The sequence below is a fragment of the Thalia democratica genome, chromosome 4, assembly GCF_965202585.1.
Source record: "Thalia democratica chromosome 4, ktThaDemo2.hap1.1, whole genome shotgun sequence".
In the NCBI taxonomy this organism is placed as follows: domain Eukaryota; kingdom Metazoa; phylum Chordata; class Thaliacea; order Salpida; family Salpidae; genus Thalia; species Thalia democratica.
Genome location: NC_139168.1, coordinates 31,091,319 through 31,110,823, shown reverse-complemented (window position 1 = coordinate 31,110,823; position 19,505 = coordinate 31,091,319). Strand labels below are relative to the sequence as shown.

Here is a 19,505-nt window from a genome sequence, read left to right as displayed (position 1 = left end):
TACAGTATTTACCATTTTACAATAGTTGTTTAAGATGTTATTAAGTAAAGCTATTATGTTATATTTGCTCTATGTTATGTTTAATATTATTTAAAAAAGTAGTATGATATTTTTCAGGGTGGAGTTAACAGCGATTTGACAATGTCAGCTTATGTAGCGATTGCTTTTCTAGAAAGTTGGCCTGAGGTAAAGTTTGTTAAACAAAAACACAAATAATAATAATAAATGTTGATCTAATTTATTTTTAGCACCATAATCTAAGTTTAAATAGTTTAATATATAAATAACATTATATCGAAACATTTTAATCAATATTATTTTTGTAACAAATAAATTTTTACGAGTTTTACTTTAAAAACAGCCGTACGCTACATACTTTTTTTCTTTTTTTATGATCTTTTCGCAGTAATAATAGTTTTTATGATTTATATTTTTTAAAATTTAGATTAATAAACAGGACGAACCAAAAGATTTAAAGATATTTTCTAAGATAAGAACTAAACTGGAAAGAAACTTAGTTTCAGTTAGCGACAAACCCTATGAGCTTTCAATTTTGACTTACGCACTGCATTTGTTAGAAAGCGACTATATTGACGACGCTTTTGCAATGTTGGAAGCCATTAAAGTTAACGAAGGTACTTTCACTTCATATTTTTATTCAATTATGAATTAAGTTTTCGACTAAAACTAAAACTACAATTATACAAGGTGCGAACACTTACTGGGGCGAAAAAGACTCATCGTCTACAAAATACAAGGAGTCTTACAGATCTCACTACCACAAAGAGTCCAGCAAAAACGTGGAAACTACGTCATACGCGCTGCTGACGTACGTGTATCGCGGATTGAAAGTTGAAGCGCTGCCCATTTTGAAGTGGCTCGCGTCCAAGAGGAACGCTTTTGGAGGTTACAGCAACACCCAGGTAACTAAGTTACAATTTTCACGAATAAAATTAGAAAGAATAAACTTTTTTACGCTTACAATGAATATAATAAATAATTTTAAACATTTGACACGAAAAACAACAGAGTTTATCCATTAAGGATTTAAGGATTTATGCAGACTAGTTTTCTTTATAAATTCTATATTATCCAAACTGATGACAGATAACGGAGCTGCAAAACTTTCGATAAAATAAGTTTTGCATAGGTTTTAATTAAACTACAAGTATTGTTAGTATTATAGTCGAGCTTTTTATGAATAGTCCTGGACAAGACTTTAGATGGTATCCAAGTGGTTTACGACTCAATAGTCAAAAGGTTTTTCGTTTACCATGTCCTACGACCAAATATTTTGAGCAATTTTTTTCATCTTTAAATAAAAAATATACAGTGCACAAAATAACTTTTATTTTAGGACACAGTGATTGCAATTCAAGCGATGTCGGCCTTTGCAAGTGAAATATCATTCGGCGAACAAAATCTGAACGTTATGTTTACACAAGGAACATCTAACCGAAATATCAACCTCAACAAAAACAACTTCCAAGTTCTATCTCAATTTGATGTTAGTGACCTCAATTAGTTTGTTGAACTATAATGTTCAAAAATATTTTCTATGATAGAAAAAAAAGAAAAACTATATGATGGTGATAAAAGCATAAATACTACAAAAATTGTATTATGTTATTTATATAAAAAAAGCAAAAAAAAATTATGCGTGAGTTATTTTCAGTGTTGGAGTTTTTCTTTCATTTTAAAGAAAGCGACCAAAAGTAAATAAAAACAAATTATTTTAAAAGCTTGAAGCTGACACGGGTTACGTGATGGTGGAAGCAAGCGGTTCTGGTATGGGCGTGGCACAACTGTCTATCTGCTACAACCAAGTAGAATCCCCTTATGAGCAATCTCCTTTCCAATGTGACTTGAACAATTACGACCACAGCTTAGACCATGCCAGATTGGACCTTTGTTGCAGGTAGGCCATGTTAATTGTTATATTTTAGAATAAATTAATTAAATTGTAAAGAATTTTAAAAAGTTAAGCTTTAATTTTTTTTAAGTCGCACTTGATTTTCATATTAATGATTGTGGTTAGAAAAATATACTAATGCAGACAAGTATTATATGAGAAGTTGAGACATGAGTTGTATCTTTAGAAATTTATAAATAACTTTTTATTTTTAATAATTTAATTACTGTTAATGTTTAAACTAATTTCATGTTTTTTAAATTGTCCTTTTTTTAAATAAATATTTATTTTAATTCAAACCATGTAAACAAACAGTCTGAGCAACTCGTCAGACGAAGCAACTGGAATGCTGTTGTACAAATACCAGCTTCCGAGCGGCTTCAGTTACAAACCACTTGGTGAGTTTGAAGCGATGGTTATACAGATACCGGTTTGGGATGATAGCATGAAATTTCTCAGCATAGGCGGCGCAGAACCAAAGAAAATTGAAATGCAAAAAGACACTATATACGTATATACGCTTTACTTTAAGAATATCTTAGTTGCTATTTATTCTATTATTATTATTTCATAAATCAACACTTTTAAAAAAATTTACTAAAAATTTCTTTTAAAGTTTATACTTTTTTTAAACATCAAATATTACTTGCAGTAAAGTAAACGATGTAATTATAATAACCTTTATTTCTATAAGTTTAACTAGAATATGTACAGCAACGAAAAATATACAGTTAACAGAATGAATAAAATCTTCACGTTAAATATCAAACATTGTAAAAAAAACACATAGAATAAAAACAACAGTAATTAAGTTGCTCAAAAACGCATTTTAAAATGGCACAGGGGCAGGGCAGGTTTCGGCGATCTTGTACAGTTTTTTAACTCTCACGAAAGTGTCCAAGTTCTGGAGGCTGTGGAACGGTGAACAACCTGCCATCAAGTTGCGCCCTGACGTCAGGAAAAGCGCCATTTGAGGATTGTAAAGGACCATTTTGTCGCGATTCGCCTGAGTGAGCTCCTCCTTGTAGATGTCATAAACTGATGACACGTCGTTGGAAGTGAGCGCCTTCTTCCAGAACAACAAGGAAGAGAAACTTCCAGGAAATTCTGTATATACAAATTGCAATATTTCTTATAAAATTTATGAAGAGTTTTAGTTGTTCATAGTCTACTTAAACGTTCAGTTTTAAATTAACTGATTTAATTAAAAATTACTTGTTATTTATTTTGTACTTTAACTAATTTTCTTAAGTTCATATGAAGTGTAGAGTGAATCTATTTATACTTTTAATAGTTCAGTAGTAAAACTTTTTTTTTAATGAAATTTAAAAAGCTAGTCATAATTAAACTAAAACTTTTTCTTTACAGTAATGGCGAATAGTTACATTTTTGAAAAGTTAACAATTTTAAAACAAATAATTCAAAATGTTTAATAAATGTCACCATTTCTGCTTTGTCTACTTCTGACTCCACCAAATCTAGCGTTTCTTCCGAAGAAAAACTGCTTGGGACCGTCTCGAGGATACCTCACTGCTCTTGTATCCGAGTATGCGATACCAGTTGACTGACCATTCACGTAGAGTTTCATTTGCTCGCCATCGTAAGTGATCAAAACGTGTGCAAACTTGTTATCAAATAGCCTAAAAATTCCCAGAAATGCGATCAGATATGTTCAAAATTTTTAATGCAATAAAATATAGTTTAAGAAAAATATCGAAAAAGTAAAAAAAGAATCATAAAACTAGCAGGTCACAAGTCTTTATCTTTTTTTACCTACACTATGAGTTGATAGATTTATAAAATTTGAAGCTTTTTTAATCAGATTAATATAAAAAAGTAGTTGTAAGTTAAAAGTTCCTACTGTCTATAAATACTCAGTAGAAAAATTTTGATTGCAGAAAGACGTACTAAAGTTTATTAAATGTTTTTTTTGGTCAACATAAACTAACGAAGGTTTGATTCTCAAAACTCCATGTCTTCTTCCGTTCCTATGCATGTATAATCTGAAACCTGACCGCGGCCTAAAAAAATTGCAAAACGTTTTACAGTCGAGACTCGATTACTTTTTAATACAAAATAAATTTTGTAAGACTCATAAAGTAGTTTCAACCGCAGAACATACCTGGAAGTGTGGTACATGTAAAATGTGGACCTGTAACTTTTGTGGTCATTATTACCATAGTTAAAAACTTTTGTTGTTTTCTTTCCAAACGAGTTCATCTTGACAATAAAAGAAAATGAAAATTGTGGAACGTTTTCAAGTTCGAACGCTAATCGACTGCAGTTCAAATATGGCTTTTCTTCTTTCAAGTCGAGGTTCATGGCTGTGATTAATTAGAATAAACAAGTTTAAATTTTAGTTTTTTATTTGACATTTTTTTGTAAAACGTTATTAAATATAAGATAAAATAGAAAAAAAAAATTAACCTTTTTTTAAATTTTGATTTGTTCCATAAATTTTATTAAAACCTAAACTCAATACAGCTAATATACCTGGGAATTTCTCGCTGTAGACGCGATTTTCGGGACCGTCCACAAGGTGGCATTCTTCGCCCAAAGCCCTGCCACGCTGGTGTTCAGGACCGAGCGCGTCCCACATTGTGTCATCCATGTCTTAAAATTTCAAACATAAGTAACTAGATTAAAACATTAAAGCTAGTTATGTATAGCAATGTAAGGAAATTTAGTATAGTTTGTGGTGATCTGAGGTATTGATGTTTAACTTACCCGGACAACTGGAGAAGAACTTTCCTTGGCAACTGTCAGCAACCCGATCGTCAATATCATTTTTGCAAAATAGAGGACAGTAGTCCAGTGATCCAGGTGCTTTTTTGTATGCTATACGGAAGTTTTATTTAGAATACAAAGTGAAAACTACAAATAAAGTTTTACTATTTTAAACTTTAAGTATATGTTTGTATAAATTTTAAACACTGTATACTAATATTACTAAAAATTTGTTAGAATATGCTATAACATGTGCCTTATAACATGCATTTGTTTTAAAAACAGCTTACACAAACACATTAATTGTTTAAACTTGAGTTTGAAGTAGTCAATGCACCATTTATGATTAGAAGCAGCTTATTTACTTTTTTAAATAATTTGGTCTTATTTGTTACCTGCGCAACCTCCACATTCAGGACAAACTTGGCAAATATCTGAAGTTTCCAGAGCTCGTAAGGAGTAGGGCATCACGAACGACCTTTCTGTTAATAAAACATTTTCTCTAGCAGTGTTTTCTTTTGTAACTAATGTTGAAAATTTAGTTTTTTTAAATATTTTGCAAATATTTCAAGATAAAGTAAGTTTTTAGTTGCAAACCATGTAAAAATAATGTAAAAAAAACCAACAAATACTTAATTAATTTTAGTTCTTTCCGTAAGCAAGATATATATCTTTTTTTTATTTAGCTAAACAAGCCACTAGTTTTTCTTAAAACATTTAACTCTGTGTATTGAAAAAACTCTGTGTTATTGGACTCAACATGTTTGTGTCAAAACTTGATAAAAACTGTTAAATATATTTTTGCTTGATTTTTAGTTTATTTTAAAGAAAGTAAGTCTATTAATGCTATCACTTTATTACTTGGTTTATAATAGTCCATCACTGTTATAGATCCAGGCTGTGTCGATGCTACCTTCTGAGTTCTCTCTAATCGAATATGGTTGCATACTTTGTCTTCACCACTCAACTGAAAAAAATGATTCTAAAACTTGAGTTGGACTAAAGTTTTAGAAAAAAAACAAACAATGAATTTTAAAGCAGACACAAAATTTAAAATAATAAGTACATAATATAATATTAAGAAATAAACCTCATCGAAATAAACATTAAGAGTGTCTTTTTGCATTTCAATTTTCTTTGGTTCTGCGCCGCCTATGCTGAGAAATTTCATGCTATCATCCCAAACCGGTATCTGTATAACCATCGCTTCAAACTCACCAAGTGGTTTGTAACTGAAGCCGCTCGGAAGCTGGTATTTGTACAACAGCATTCCAGTTGCTTCGTCTGACGAGTTGCTCAGACTGTTTGTTTACATGGTTTGAATTAAAATAAATATTTATTTAAAAAAAGGACAATTTAAAAAACATGAAATTAGTTTAAACATTAACAGTAATTAAATTATTAAAAATAAAAAGTTATTTATAAATTTCTAAAGATACAACTCATGTCTCAACTTCTCATATAATACTTGTCTGCATTAGTATATTTTTCTAACCACAATCATTAATATGAAAATCAAGTGCGACTTAAAAAAAATTAAAGCTTAACTTTTTAAAATTCTTTACAATTTAATTAATTTATTCTAAAATATAACAATTAACATGGCCTACCTGCAACAAAGGTCCAATCTGGCATGGTCTAAGCTGTGGTCGTAATTGTTCAAGTCACATTGGAAAGGAGATTGCTCATAAGGGGATTCTACTTGGTTGTAGCAGATAGACAGTTGTGCCACGCCCATACCAGAACCGCTTGCTTCCACCATCACGTAACCCGTGTCAGCTTCAAGCTTTTAAAATAATTTGTTTTTATTTACTTTTGGTCGCTTTCTTTAAAATGAAAGAAAAACTCCAACACTGAAAATAACTCCCGCATAATTTTTTTTTGCTTTTTTTATATAAATAACATAATACAATTTTTGTAGTATTTATGCTTTTATCACCATCATATAGTTTTTCTTTTTTTTCTATCATAGAAAATATTTTTGAACATTATAGTTCAACAAACTAATTGAGGTCACTAACATCAAATTGAGATAGAACTTGGAAGTTGTTTTTGTTGAGGTTGATATTTCGGTTAGATGTTCCTTGTGTAAACATAACGTTCAGATTTTGTTCGCCGAATGATATTTCACTTGCAAAGGCCGACATCGCTTGAATTGCAATCACTGTGTCCTAAAATAAAAGTTATTTTGTGCACTGTATATTTTTTATTTAAAGATGAAAAAAATTGCTCAAAATATTTGGTCGTAGGACATGGTAAACGAAAAACCTTTTGACTATTGAGTCGTAAACCACTTGGATACCATCTAAAGTCTTGTCCAGGACTATTCATAAAAAGCTCGACTATAATACTAACAATACTTGTAGTTTAATTAAAACCTATGCAAAACTTATTTTATCGAAAGTTTTGCAGCTCCGTTATCTGTCATCAGTTTGGATAATATAGAATTTATAAAGAAAACTAGTCTGCATAAATCCTTAAATCCTTAATGGATAAACTCTGTTGTTTTTCGTGTCAAATGTTTAAAATTATTTATTATATTCATTGTAAGCGTAAAAAAGTTTATTCTTTCTAATTTTATTCGTGAAAATTGTAACTTAGTTACCTGGGTGTTGCTGTAACCTCCAAAAGCGTTCCTCTTGGACGCGAGCCACTTCAAAATGGGCAGCGCTTCAACTTTCAATCCGCGATACACGTACGTCAGCAGCGCGTATGACGTAGTTTCCACGTTTTTGCTGGACTCTTTGTGGTAGTGAGATCTGTAAGACTCCTTGTATTTTGTAGACGATGAGTCTTTTTCGCCCCAGTAAGTGTTCGCACCTTGTATAATTGTAGTTTTAGTTTTAGTCGAAAACTTAATTCATAATTGAATAAAAATATGAAGTGAAAGTACCTTCGTTAACTTTAATGGCTTCCAACATTGCAAAAGCGTCGTCAATATAGTCGCTTTCTAACAAATGCAGTGCGTAAGTCAAAATTGAAAGCTCATAGGGTTTGTCGCTAACTGAAACTAAGTTTCTTTCCAGTTTAGTTCTTATCTTAGAAAATATCTTTAAATCTTTTGGTTCGTCCTGTTTATTAATCTAAATTTTAAAAAATATAAATCATAAAAACTATTATTACTGCGAAAAGATCATAAAAAAAGAAAAAAAGTATGTAGCGTACGGCTGTTTTTAAAGTAAAACTCGTAAAAATTTATTTGTTACAAAAATAATATTGATTAAAATGTTTCGATATAATGTTATTTATATATTAAACTATTTAAACTTAGATTATGGTGCTAAAAATAAATTAGATCAACATTTATTATTATTATTTGTGTTTTTGTTTAACAAACTTTACCTCAGGCCAACTTTCTAGAAAAGCAATCGCTACATAAGCTGACATTGTCAAATCGCTGTTAACTCCACCCTGAAAAATATCATACTACTTTTTTAAATAATATTAAACATAACATAGAGCAAATATAACATAATAGCTTTACTTAATAACATCTTAAACAACTATTGTAAAATGGTAAATACTGTATTGATAAATTAAGCTAATGACTTGTTATTTCTGTAAAAACCATTTATTATAATAACTACCGGATCCGAATCAGGCTAAATTCGGCCGTTTTTTATTGGAACCGGATCCGGTCGAATCCCAATTAAAAAGAACTACAGCCATTTTTTTAACTTGAACCACAAGAACGCATTTAAGAAAAAAAATACTTGTTCAAGGTTTAAAACATACACCAGGTATATTAGGGTCAGTAACAAGTTTAACCCATGAAATATGATTTTATTAATATTAATTTATTTTTAATTTTTATTTCAAAAAAAATTAAGCCCGCTGACTGAAAAAGATGCTTATCTCTGACCAAAAGTGCTTTTTGCATTATTTTACAAAGTATAACAAAATTTAAAAGTGTCATATTTTAATTATAAAAGAAACGCTACTAGATTTTCTAATTTCCATTCATCACTGTTACTAAACTATTACAAAAGATTGAACTACGACATTTATCTAGTTATACCAAGAATTGTTTTGTTTCATACAGATCAGTTTTGTTTTATTTATTGTATAATGTACACCAATTTATTCTGATCTATAACTATGTATTTATTTAAAAAAATTATTACTGATCAAATTTGTTGTTACACTTAAGATGTTTTTAGAATGTTTGAAAGTGTTTTTTGTACATAGTTTGATTTTAAAGCTATATAAAATGAGTGTAATTAGTTTATAAAGTTCAATAATTAATACTTCTGTAACAAAATTATTAGTATCTCGTTTTTTTAATGCAAAAAGAACTCTGTGTATTTAATCATGGTTTAGTGTAATGTGCAAAAATTCTAAATAGTGATCCATCAGATCTAAGATTAAAATCCGACTGGATCCGACCATTTTTCTGCTTAGATCCAGATCTGCCGGTATCTTGTTTAAAAAAATCTAAATCTAATAGATAACCATTATTAAGCTTTGCAGAAGGCAATAACATTACAAACTTTAAACCAAACAACTACGATTTATGGAAACTTATTATAGTACAAAACCTACCTGCAAATTTTTGTTCCACAGTTTGCCCTCTTCGACAAACTTTCCGTCTTGATACTGACGTAGAATGTAACTACGAGCCCTGTCCACGTGCTGTTGAATTTGATCTTCGATCCCAGCGTCCAGGCCCCGGGCGTGCGAGAAGACCTTCGTTACGAAAGTGGTCAGCCACAGCGACCCGTGATCGTCTCTTTTGCCGAAAGCGCTGAACGATCCGTCATTGCGCTGGTAGCTGCGGAAGTTTGAAAACAGTTTATTAAATTTTGAGCAGATTTTATGAGTTTTTAAAGCTTAGAATAACGAACAGGCTAAAAAAGCCTGGAACTATAGAAGATAAAATTGTAAGAGAAAATAACTATTTCCCGTACAAAAGTAATTAGTCTTTCACTCAAAAATTTTATGTTAACTATAAATTAGTCTAAGATAAAAATTTAAAATAACTTCTAATTATTCGATAATAACAATTTTATAAAAGTTCTAAATTCAACACTTGAAAAAATAAAAAACTTAAACAGTTTTTTATGAAAAAAAAATTTAAAGTATTATCTAGAAGCTGTGAACAAAAACATTATAGTTTTTTCAAATGTTTCAAAAACCTTTGTTTAAAACGTTTGTTAGAGCTTTGAGAAAGTGTATGAAGCTTCAAGGTTTTATAGTTTTTTATAAAAACAGGTAGTTAAGTTAAAGTAAAGTTAAATTTGGTCTAGCTTGAAAATAGAACACTTTAAAAAAATATTTAGTGCATTGTTAAAAAAGAATTAGATACATACTAATAAAAAAATTGCTTTAGTTTTAGACTTCTAGTATATACTTAAACGGAGATAAGTTTAGTTTAATATTTAAATGTCTACTTAGACAGATAAAACACAAGGTAAAGAGTTGATATATTAAAATAATTTCGCACGCAGTTAAATAAAATGCAATGTTGAAGAACTTAGTAAACTTTTTCTACTCACAAAACTCTAGTAAGTAGGCAGTCAAGTGTAATTAATTCAATATAGGTGTTCAAGCAGCAGTTTGAGGACTAGAACCTATAAAAGTTTCTTTAAAAGAAAAATTCATTTCTACATACTTTTGTAGTTTTTAGGAATAAATCATTTAAATTAGCAGTAGTGCTTTCTATAATGTTGTGAACCAAGTTAAATTCGTATAATACTATATCTAACATTTAAAAAAATTTCTTTTTCTTTTGTTATAAAACTAAGGAAATTTGAATAAAAATTATATTTAATTGAAACTATTGAAACTAAAAAAGCTACATAAAAAAATTAACTAATGTTTTTAAAAGTCTTGTTTAAACTGCTATGCAAATGTACAAGTCATAGGCTATCTTAATAGATATTATTTTAAACCATAAATGTTTTCTATAAAATTTCTTAAGTTGGTTTATTGAACAGTATCTGTATTTCAAAAATAGTGCTGCATATGATTTTTCAGTATAAAACAGATTTTAATGTTAACATATGTACATTGAAAAAGTCAGATAGTTGTGTTAGTATCTATTTGTTTTTGGTAATTAATTATCCATACAGTACTTACTTGAGTTGATTTTGAAACCCTTTTAAAAAGTGTTTGTACGCTTTGTCTTTGAGCACTTTGGTCAAAAAGTTCGTTTTCTCCAAGTACAAGGTGATGAAAACATCAGGTGCGAAAGAAACCATGTTCTGCTCTCCACACCCGGTCGGTTCTTTCAACAAATCGCCCAAATTGTTCACGGTGCTTCCCATCACATCACCTGCATTAGTTGTTTTGATAAGCATTATTTTAAAATGACTATAACAAAAATAAAACACGTTTAATTAAAAAGTTTCATCGGTCTATTTCTTAAAAGGTTATCTGTTATTTTTTAGACTTTAAGACACTCAGCAGTTTTTACAAATTAATTAAAATGTTTAAAAAATAAAATATGTTTAATTTTTGTTATTAACTAAAATAATTTGTATAAAAATTAGTGGAAAAACTGTATTTAACGAATCATACCGTAAATGAACAGAGACGCTCTTTCGGATCCTGGCACAACGTTTTCAGGGTAAATTATCTCGAATGCGTCCGAAAGTGTTTCACCTTCTTCATTCGTAAAAAGAACTGACTCCGAAAAGCACTGTTCAATTCCTTCAGGCTGTTAGTGTTAAGGTGTTGTTACTAGAAAGCATATTTTTACTTGAGCCAAGCTGTATACACAGTTTATTAAATTATAAGTATATAGTGTCCTGTCAAAAAACAAAATTAAAAGCATTATAATTAATTGCTGCTGACTATTTTTAAACTATGTGTTTTAAATGAAACTAGATATAAAGTTTTACAAATTATAAGATATACAAATCTAACGTTGACGTGCACAGTTCTGATGAGTGAATCGTAAGCACGGTTGGACAGCGCCACCACTTTTATGTCCACGTCACCGATGGTCGTCATTCTGATTGGGAAGGAAACGGAAATGGAGCTGTCGGCGGGAATGGTGATCCTGCGGTCTGGACCGGCAACGTCCAGATCGTCCACTGGCATTTCCAGTTTGAAGTCGTCGCTTTCGACTAGTTTCAATGAAGCCTAGGAAAAATTAATAATAAGATAAAATAATTATAGTTGTGCGGTATATGTTTTGTACATAATGTTTTTTATACTTTTTAAATGCTTTGATTTATTTTTCTGTAAAATTATTTAAAGTATTTTTATAGTTTTATATTAATGCAAAACTTTAGAAGTTTATTATAAACCAAAAATAAAAGATATCTTTTTTTTTTACAAAAGTGTTCTTACTGTCAAGTCTCGTTTGAAATAGTTGAAGACGACTGCTTGCACGATGATAATCTCACCTCTGATTACTTTCAGTGGCATGTTCAAGTTGACAAAGAAATTTCGAAATACTGTAACCTTAAATTTTTAACGATGCTCATTGATTTGATTAATGTTTTCTGTATTTTGATTAAAAATTTAAAGTGTTCTTTTAGCTGTTTTAAATGTTTAACACTTTATACACTTACATTAACTACTTATTCACTTTTTGTTCACAGTTAACTAAAGTAGTTAAGATATTCTAGTACACAAACTTTAGATATGTCAGCTACTCCAAGACCACCATTTTGTGAAACAGCGAATGCACTTATCTCCCAAGAAGTTATTGTGTCAGGTACTTTTGTGTTCAGTTCAAATTCTCCATTTTCGCTTTATTGTTTATAAATAAGATGTTATCATTGTTATTAGAAATTAAAAAACTATTTTTGGTGTAACATTTCAAGTTTTTTTTAATAAATGTTTATTAAGGTGTTTTATTTTTCATATCATATTATAATCTTCAGAGAAATATAACAGTCATACAAAATAAAAATACTAGACTAATAATTTTTTTTACTTTATTTAAAAATTATTTTAAAACTTTTTAAACCTGTTTCTGAATCACAGTATCAAAAAATTCATGTTATAAAACAAAAACTTTTTAACTAGATAAAAAACGTTTAGTGCTTTTAGTTTTTCATTTAAAGCTTAAGCTAAATGTTTATTTTAAAACTTTGTCTTTTCAACAGATAACACTAAACATTCAATAAGGTATAAATAATTATTTTAGTCGTCTCATAAACATTTGTTTACAACATATAAAAAAAACGTATAATTTTAAAATTAATTTTTAGAAACTTTATTGCATTAATACATCAAAACAATTGAAGTGATTAAACAATTAGGTCAATTGGTTAAACTTTTTTAAAAACGTAAACAATTAGTAAAAATAGTAGGGAAAAAGTATATTTGATCATGCAGTACAAAAGCTCGATAAAATCATGCATTGAAAAGAAAATTTTCATGCAACAGCCCGTGTAATAAATATTTGGTTTTAATGTTACGTTTTATTACCTATCTATAGCCAACTTTCAAAAAAATTAACACTCGACGTTTTTTATGAGTTCAGGTATTAGTAAGTGAAGTTAGTGTTTTTATACCAACAGAAAGACTTTTACTTAAAAACATTACATATTGCACCCCTCTCAGTTTTAGTGGGTATACTAAACAGTTGTTATGTTTGTTTCTTAATGTGAAAATAAATAACATATCTGACCAGTGTGCATGTACAATTTAGATATCTCTTTGGTGTCAAAAAGCTTAAGTAAAGGTTCTTTGCTTTAAAATTATTTGGTTCAAGCCGGATTTAAAACAACCAACTAATAAAACTTATCTTTAAAGTTACGCTTTTTTTTGTTAATTTTGTATCTAAATTAAAAAAAATATGCTTTAGAGCTAAAATTTAAAAATTTGACATTTTTTACAGTCATTTTTTAACGCATTCTTTTCATACAGTTTCAAAGAGCTTTAAATGTAAACAAACTTTTAATTTAAAAGGAAGAATGCACAACTTTTTTCCTTACACTTATACTTTTATTACTTTCTAGCAAAGAGTAAAGATAATAACCACTGTTTAGAAAAGTTACATCCAAGTAAATACCAACTTATATTTTATAAAAAATAGTTAAACTTTAGTCATAACAATAAGAAAATAATGAAACGTAATGAAATCTAACTATTCAAACTGTTTTTATAGCAACTGTTAACTGTTTCTGTTTTATTTTTCTAAATTCTTTGTTTTTTAGTAATTTCAAAATATTTTAAAATGTATAAGATTTTTCGAAAAAGAAAAAAAAAACTTTTAAGAATTTGAATTGTCGGAATTTTAGTTCTCTGAATTTGAATTGTCTTGTAAACGTCGCTCGTATATACCGTTCCTTTTAGAAGTAATACAATTGTTTGATAAAAATGTTGTGCTAGCAGCTGACTTATGTTAAAAAAGTATAGTTTAATAAAAAAGTAGAATTTTCACTTATCAAAAGGACTTTTATAGCCTTGAATATTAAACAAACTGAAGGCTGTTTTCGAAGATGTACTTAAGTTGTAAAAATCTCGCGAAACGGTATTGAAATTATCATAAGTAAATAAAATGACTTATGCATTTGGGCTTTTATAAAAAATAGAATATACAAACGTAACAGTTTTTTGCATTTTTTACAATTTGTTTAAGCTTAAAAAGTCCTCCATCAAAATCAGTTTAAAGTTTATTTATTCTAAACAATATTTCAAAGTGACACCTCCATTTCCTTTTGGTCCCACCAATGTATAGTTTTAAAAGACTAGTCTAGATCCTCAAAGCTGTTCTTAGACGAAACCTTATTCTACTTAAACATGCAGTAAGAGCTGTATGATATTTTATTTAAATTAATATATTAAATTTTATAACATTTTCTTTTACTTTGTGTTTAATTGCTTATGCTTGTCAGAGTGAGCTTAACATCTACAAACAGTTAAAGTTCCCCAACACAAGTTATTTAAATAAATTTTCAACTCTAAACGGTATCTTTTTTTAGTAATTACCTTCGTTACTTTATAACTTGCCCTAAACAGTTTTTTTCTGATCAGTCTGTAATTACTAAGAATAATCATGAGCGTTGTTAAACTGACTTTAGCCTTTTTTTTTTGTCTCTCACAATAACTCCAGACTAACGTATTATAGTTCTAATAGCTCGTCTTATAATTCACATTTGCTCTTTTTTTAAATTATTCCTGGACAAGACGTTAAAAGGTATTCGTGGTGTGCGACTTGATAACCAAAAGGTTCTTCGTGCACCATGTCCTAGGATCAAATATTTTGAGCGCTTTTTGTCGCTCAATAAACTTCTTTATTATTGTATTCTTATATATATATATATAAAATAAATGCAATGTTTTTATTGCACATAAAGAATTGCTACAATGGTTAATAAAAAATAAGTTTTTCTAGTTCATAAACAGCTTAATAAATTTTTATACATTTGTTAAAAATTATAATAACTTAATTGTCCATTCAAGATGAACAATAATCTTTTTTTATATAATTAATTCACTGTTAATAAACTTCGTTATTTCTTTATTTTTTGAACTTTATTCTAAACAGGTTTGCCAAACAAACAGACTACTTTAAATTATTTTTTTTAATTCAGACTAGGTTAAAGCTGTTTAAGAAATTTTTATAAAACTCATGTGTATTTGAAACTTTTATTTCAAACACTTTGAATAAATCTTCGAATTCTCAGAATAGTTTTTATGACTTTAGTGTAGTTTACTAATTGTAATTTTTTGTCTATTTACATATTGTGCTTTTTAATAATAATTATATTTTAGTTATGTGTTTAAGCCTGATTAACAGAAAATTTTTAGCTGTTTCAACTTTTAGTAAACTTTTAATATAATTCAGACATTTTTGCTTTTAAAGTGGCAACCGTGTAAAAGACTAATTAATTACTAATAACGTGTTTTATTAAAGTATTCCAGCATTAATAATGTTAAAAAAATTTTATTTAGCTTATCTACAGTATTAATTTTATTTAACTAACTAATTAATGAATTTTCTAAAGAATGCGAACTATTTAATACGCATAAAATATTTTTAAAAGTTAACATTTTTCAAATATGAAAAGGTGGTTCAAAATATAAAAAATATATAAAAGTGACCTATAAATGTTTTTCAAGCTCGGGTTTTTATAGAGAGTTAGGTTGTAAATAAAATTATAAAAATATTTTATCAAATTAAGTGTTTAATCAAAATATTAAGTGTTTAAGAAAGTGCATATTTTATTAAGACTTAAGTATATTAAACAATGTAAATTATATTCTAATAGATATTTATATATTAAATAGGCATTCTATAAGTAGCTAAAAGTCACTTAAAGTAATTAAGTGAAAAAAAAGTAAAACTATCTCTGGTGTGACCAAAACTAAAGTCAAAATATATTTAAATATCACTAAAACTAAAACTGTGGCCCGCGAAGAATTTGAACACTTGAAATTTGGCCCGCGAGCTCCAACTGCTTGCCGACCCCTGTTTTATAATAATCATTAACCTAAACCGATTCTATAAAAAAGTGTAAAATTATAATACCATTCGCCATAAAAAGATTTAGTTATAAAGTGTTAAAGCAATCGATAAATTAAACTAACAGTTAAGAAATAGTTCCAGAACAACAACTTTATTTTGTTTGTAATTCATACTTTATTCGTAATTTATTAGCAATAAATTCTACTGGTTTGTTAAAGTATAATAAATTTTGTTTATGACGTCATATTAAGATGTTTGATCTGAAACTTGTTATGTTCGATTGTTTTACAGTTTAAATATTCTTTAAATCAGGGTTACTCCTAATTTGAGCGACACCCGAACTACTTATAAGTGCCAAAGTCTTATTTGGGTGGTTAACTAGCAAAGGGTCGATAATTAGTTTAGGGGGCTAGTATTTTTTAAATTTCTTCAAAATGAGCGCTTATGAAATCGAGTTTAGGTAACGCTGCTTTAGAGCAGGATTTCCCAAACTCATTTGATAAATTGCCCCCTTTTCAGAATTTTGAAAAAAAAATTCCCCCCATGATTTTATAAGTTTTTTTTTTTCTTTAGTACGCACTTTTGAGCCAAAAAAGTTGTATTCGCACTGTAATGCTATTTGCATTTTCTCCTTTTCGAGAGAGCTGTCTTGTATTTAAAGTAAAGTTACGCTTAAAACTGGCTTTTAGTTTTGGCTGCGTAGCAGCTAATTTTAAGTCATTGCGGCTTTTCGCTGTACTTAGTTGTGAATGGTTTCAATCTTGTTTAAGCGAGTTTAGTTCGCTTCTATATTGCTTTATAGTTTTGTTTAAACGAACACGTAGTTTTCAGCTTCTTTGATTCATGTATTCTAGTCTTTTAAAAGAATTTATAATTCGATTTATTAGTTTTATGTTGTACAGTATTTTATCATTTTGAAGTTTCGCAATTTCATTGTAAATATAATCACTACCACAGACTCGAATTATGTTTAACATTAGTATAAGTAACTTATTCATTAAATCTTTAGTAAATAGTACGTAAGTTATATTAGTTTACTTATCAAATACACTTTAAGCGTTAGCTTGGGTACATTTATTAAACAAGTTAAAGCGCACGTTGCGTTATAAACCAGGCCCCTAACATTGTATAAGTAGAACACTCCGGTTAGCGATAGAAATGTAATTTAGTCTGGAATTTCTAATGCACGCACTTTTGGACTGTGTTCAAAGTAATTTCAGGGCTTGAAAAAATAGTTTACAGTTACTTTCTTATAAGCCCAGTAAAGTGTATTAAAAAACTTAAACATTAAAAAGCCTTTTGTAATCTATAATCGATTCTGTTTAAATATGAATTGTTTTGAAACTATTGAAACCTTTAGGTTAGTTGTGGACAATTTTTGTAGTTAGCAAGTTGTTTTTACTAAAAAATTCTTTCTAGTGTCGACTTGTGTACTTGCGGGCTGCATAATTTAAAAAGCTAGCATATAAGAAAATTAAAAAACCCGAGAAAAATTGTAATATAGATTTACTATTATTGTGATCTAGGAAGTGCTATTGTGAACTGAAAACCAAATTGAAAGCGTATTTCAAAGTATTATGTATCAAAAAGCTAAATTTTATTTGTTTTGCACAAATAGTTTTCAAGTTACTTAGCGGGCCGAAATTTGACTGGATCTGGACCGTATATTACCCATCTAAAATCTTAACTGAAACCTGATATTATAATAATCTCTAATATAAAGAATTTCGGACATTTAGAATTTAAGACACTTTGAATGCTAAGTAACTTATTCAAGTCGCACAATATACTTAAATCATATTATAAATAGGCATATTCTAAAATTAATTTACCATAGATTAAAAAACTACAAAAGAATGAACAGCTTATTTTACACATCTGAAATAGATATTAAAACATCATTGCTGATCTAGTTTTAGGAAGTTTGACCAACTGGTTGATTATCTCACATGAAAAGTTTTATCAATAGCTTCAGTTAATTCAGAAACAATATTAATTTCAATGCTAAAATATATTATAAGCAAAATAGTTGTAAAATTAAAAATTTAATGTTTAACTTTTTAAAATATATGTTTCGTAGAAGAATACCATGAAACAGTATTTGACTTACAATAGTCTTTAGAAAACTAAACATTAATCCTAGCAATATTTTATTTTCTTTATTTAAATTTGAAAAATAAAAATTAAAGGTTTACAGTTAATTTTGTGAACAGAAAGTAATCAATTAAGAATTCTTCTATTAGATTAAACTTCTGTTTTGTAACTGTTGCAGTCTTTTTTATGGCTTATTTAATTCTGTTCAAAAATGAATTTGTTTTCTAGCCATCAACCTACAATAATTTAACAAAGGAAAATAGTGAAAAATTAAAAGCTAGGATTGAAACATTAAAAAAAACAACACATTTTAATTGTCAAAATATTTTGAATTAAGATAAAACAAAAAACAGTTGTACTAATTGTTTAAAATTCTTTAATATACAGATTTTCTAGCAATAATAAATCAAGTTAGAAAATACAACTGACTTTAAGAATCTTTTTAGTGAAATAGTTAAAGTAATTACAAATAGAGACCTTAAATCTATACTCTTTTAAAGTCAAAAAATATTTTTTGAAATCAAAACTTTAATGGTTTACAAAGTTATTTTACTTATACTTATATAAAAAAGTAATAACAAAAATATGTCAAATAAATATCTTTTAAACAAATATTTTATTCACTGTGCTAAAAAAACTTTTAGTGTAATTAAAACGACAAATATAAAATAGAAAATTAACCAAGTTAAAACATAAACCACTCAATAAATACAATAGACTTCCGCTTGAATTTGCACTTTGAACAAAATCAAAAAGCGCGAACTCAAAAATGCATTATCATTTTTTTACAAAATGGCAGATTTCAATATGTCATGAGGCAATAATTTTATGAATAAACTTAAAATCCACTAAAACATAAAATAAACATTCATTAAAAAAGATTTATTTATATAAGCTTTTAAGCAAACCTTTTGTAGAATAAACAACTTAATAAAATTTTTACTATAAAAAGACTATTTAAATACAATACAAACCAGCTTAAATAAGAATTTTTTATATCAAATAAAATTGAAGACCTTGCAGAAAGTAATGTCTTCAACTGAAGTCTAATCTAATGTGAAGGATGACCTTCATGACTGCTTGCAAGTTTTTCAATACCTGGTTCTAAATCAGTCAAATAAAGCCTTAAGTCACCTCCTTTACATATATCTAGATTATATCTTTTGCTCAAGATGTTGATAACTGAACTGAAAGCTTTCTCAACAACATAGCTAGAAGGAAAAGCTATAAACAACAATCTAACTTCCTCCCAAATGATTGTATATTTTTGCCCGAGTTTTTGTTGAGTTCAAAAGCTTTCATATCGTTCTTTGGATAAAATTTACTTTAAGTTCAAGGTCAGTTTGTAAGTCTAAGAAAGTTTCCTGTAAGTCAACGTTTACTTCAAAAAGATCTGCTTCA

At 28.3% G+C, this 19,505-nt stretch overlaps 2 protein-coding genes across 2 annotated transcripts; one reads left to right on the top strand and one right to left on the bottom strand.

The window, feature by feature from the left end:
- Positions 1–116: 116 nt before the first annotated feature.
- LOC145833242 (CD109 antigen-like) lies at positions 117–2,655 on the top strand. Its single transcript, XM_082940435.1, has 7 exons — positions 117–186; positions 458–635; positions 709–923; positions 1,358–1,507; positions 1,743–1,918; positions 2,228–2,423; positions 2,644–2,655. The coding sequence occupies exons 1-7, from the start codon at positions 142–144 to the stop codon at positions 2,653–2,655; spliced, it is 972 nt and encodes a 323-aa protein (XP_082796561.1). The 5' UTR covers positions 117–141.
- On the bottom strand, positions 2,579–12,351 carry LOC145833975 (CD109 antigen-like). The gene is made up of 20 exons (XM_082941270.1): positions 12,226–12,351; positions 11,936–12,049; positions 11,507–11,725; positions 11,159–11,297; positions 10,718–10,913; positions 9,182–9,410; positions 7,982–8,050; positions 7,533–7,710; positions 7,245–7,459; positions 6,661–6,810; positions 6,250–6,425; positions 5,730–5,940; positions 5,501–5,606; positions 5,035–5,121; positions 4,640–4,750; positions 4,406–4,525; positions 4,035–4,236; positions 3,862–3,933; positions 3,356–3,552; positions 2,579–3,019 (listed from the first exon to the last, which is right to left on the bottom strand). The coding sequence occupies exons 2-20, from the start codon at positions 12,011–12,013 to the stop codon at positions 2,742–2,744; spliced, it is 3,033 nt and encodes a 1,010-aa protein (XP_082797396.1). The 5' UTR covers positions 12,014–12,049; positions 12,226–12,351; the 3' UTR covers positions 2,579–2,741.
- Between the last annotated feature and the right edge of the window lie 7,154 nt (positions 12,352–19,505).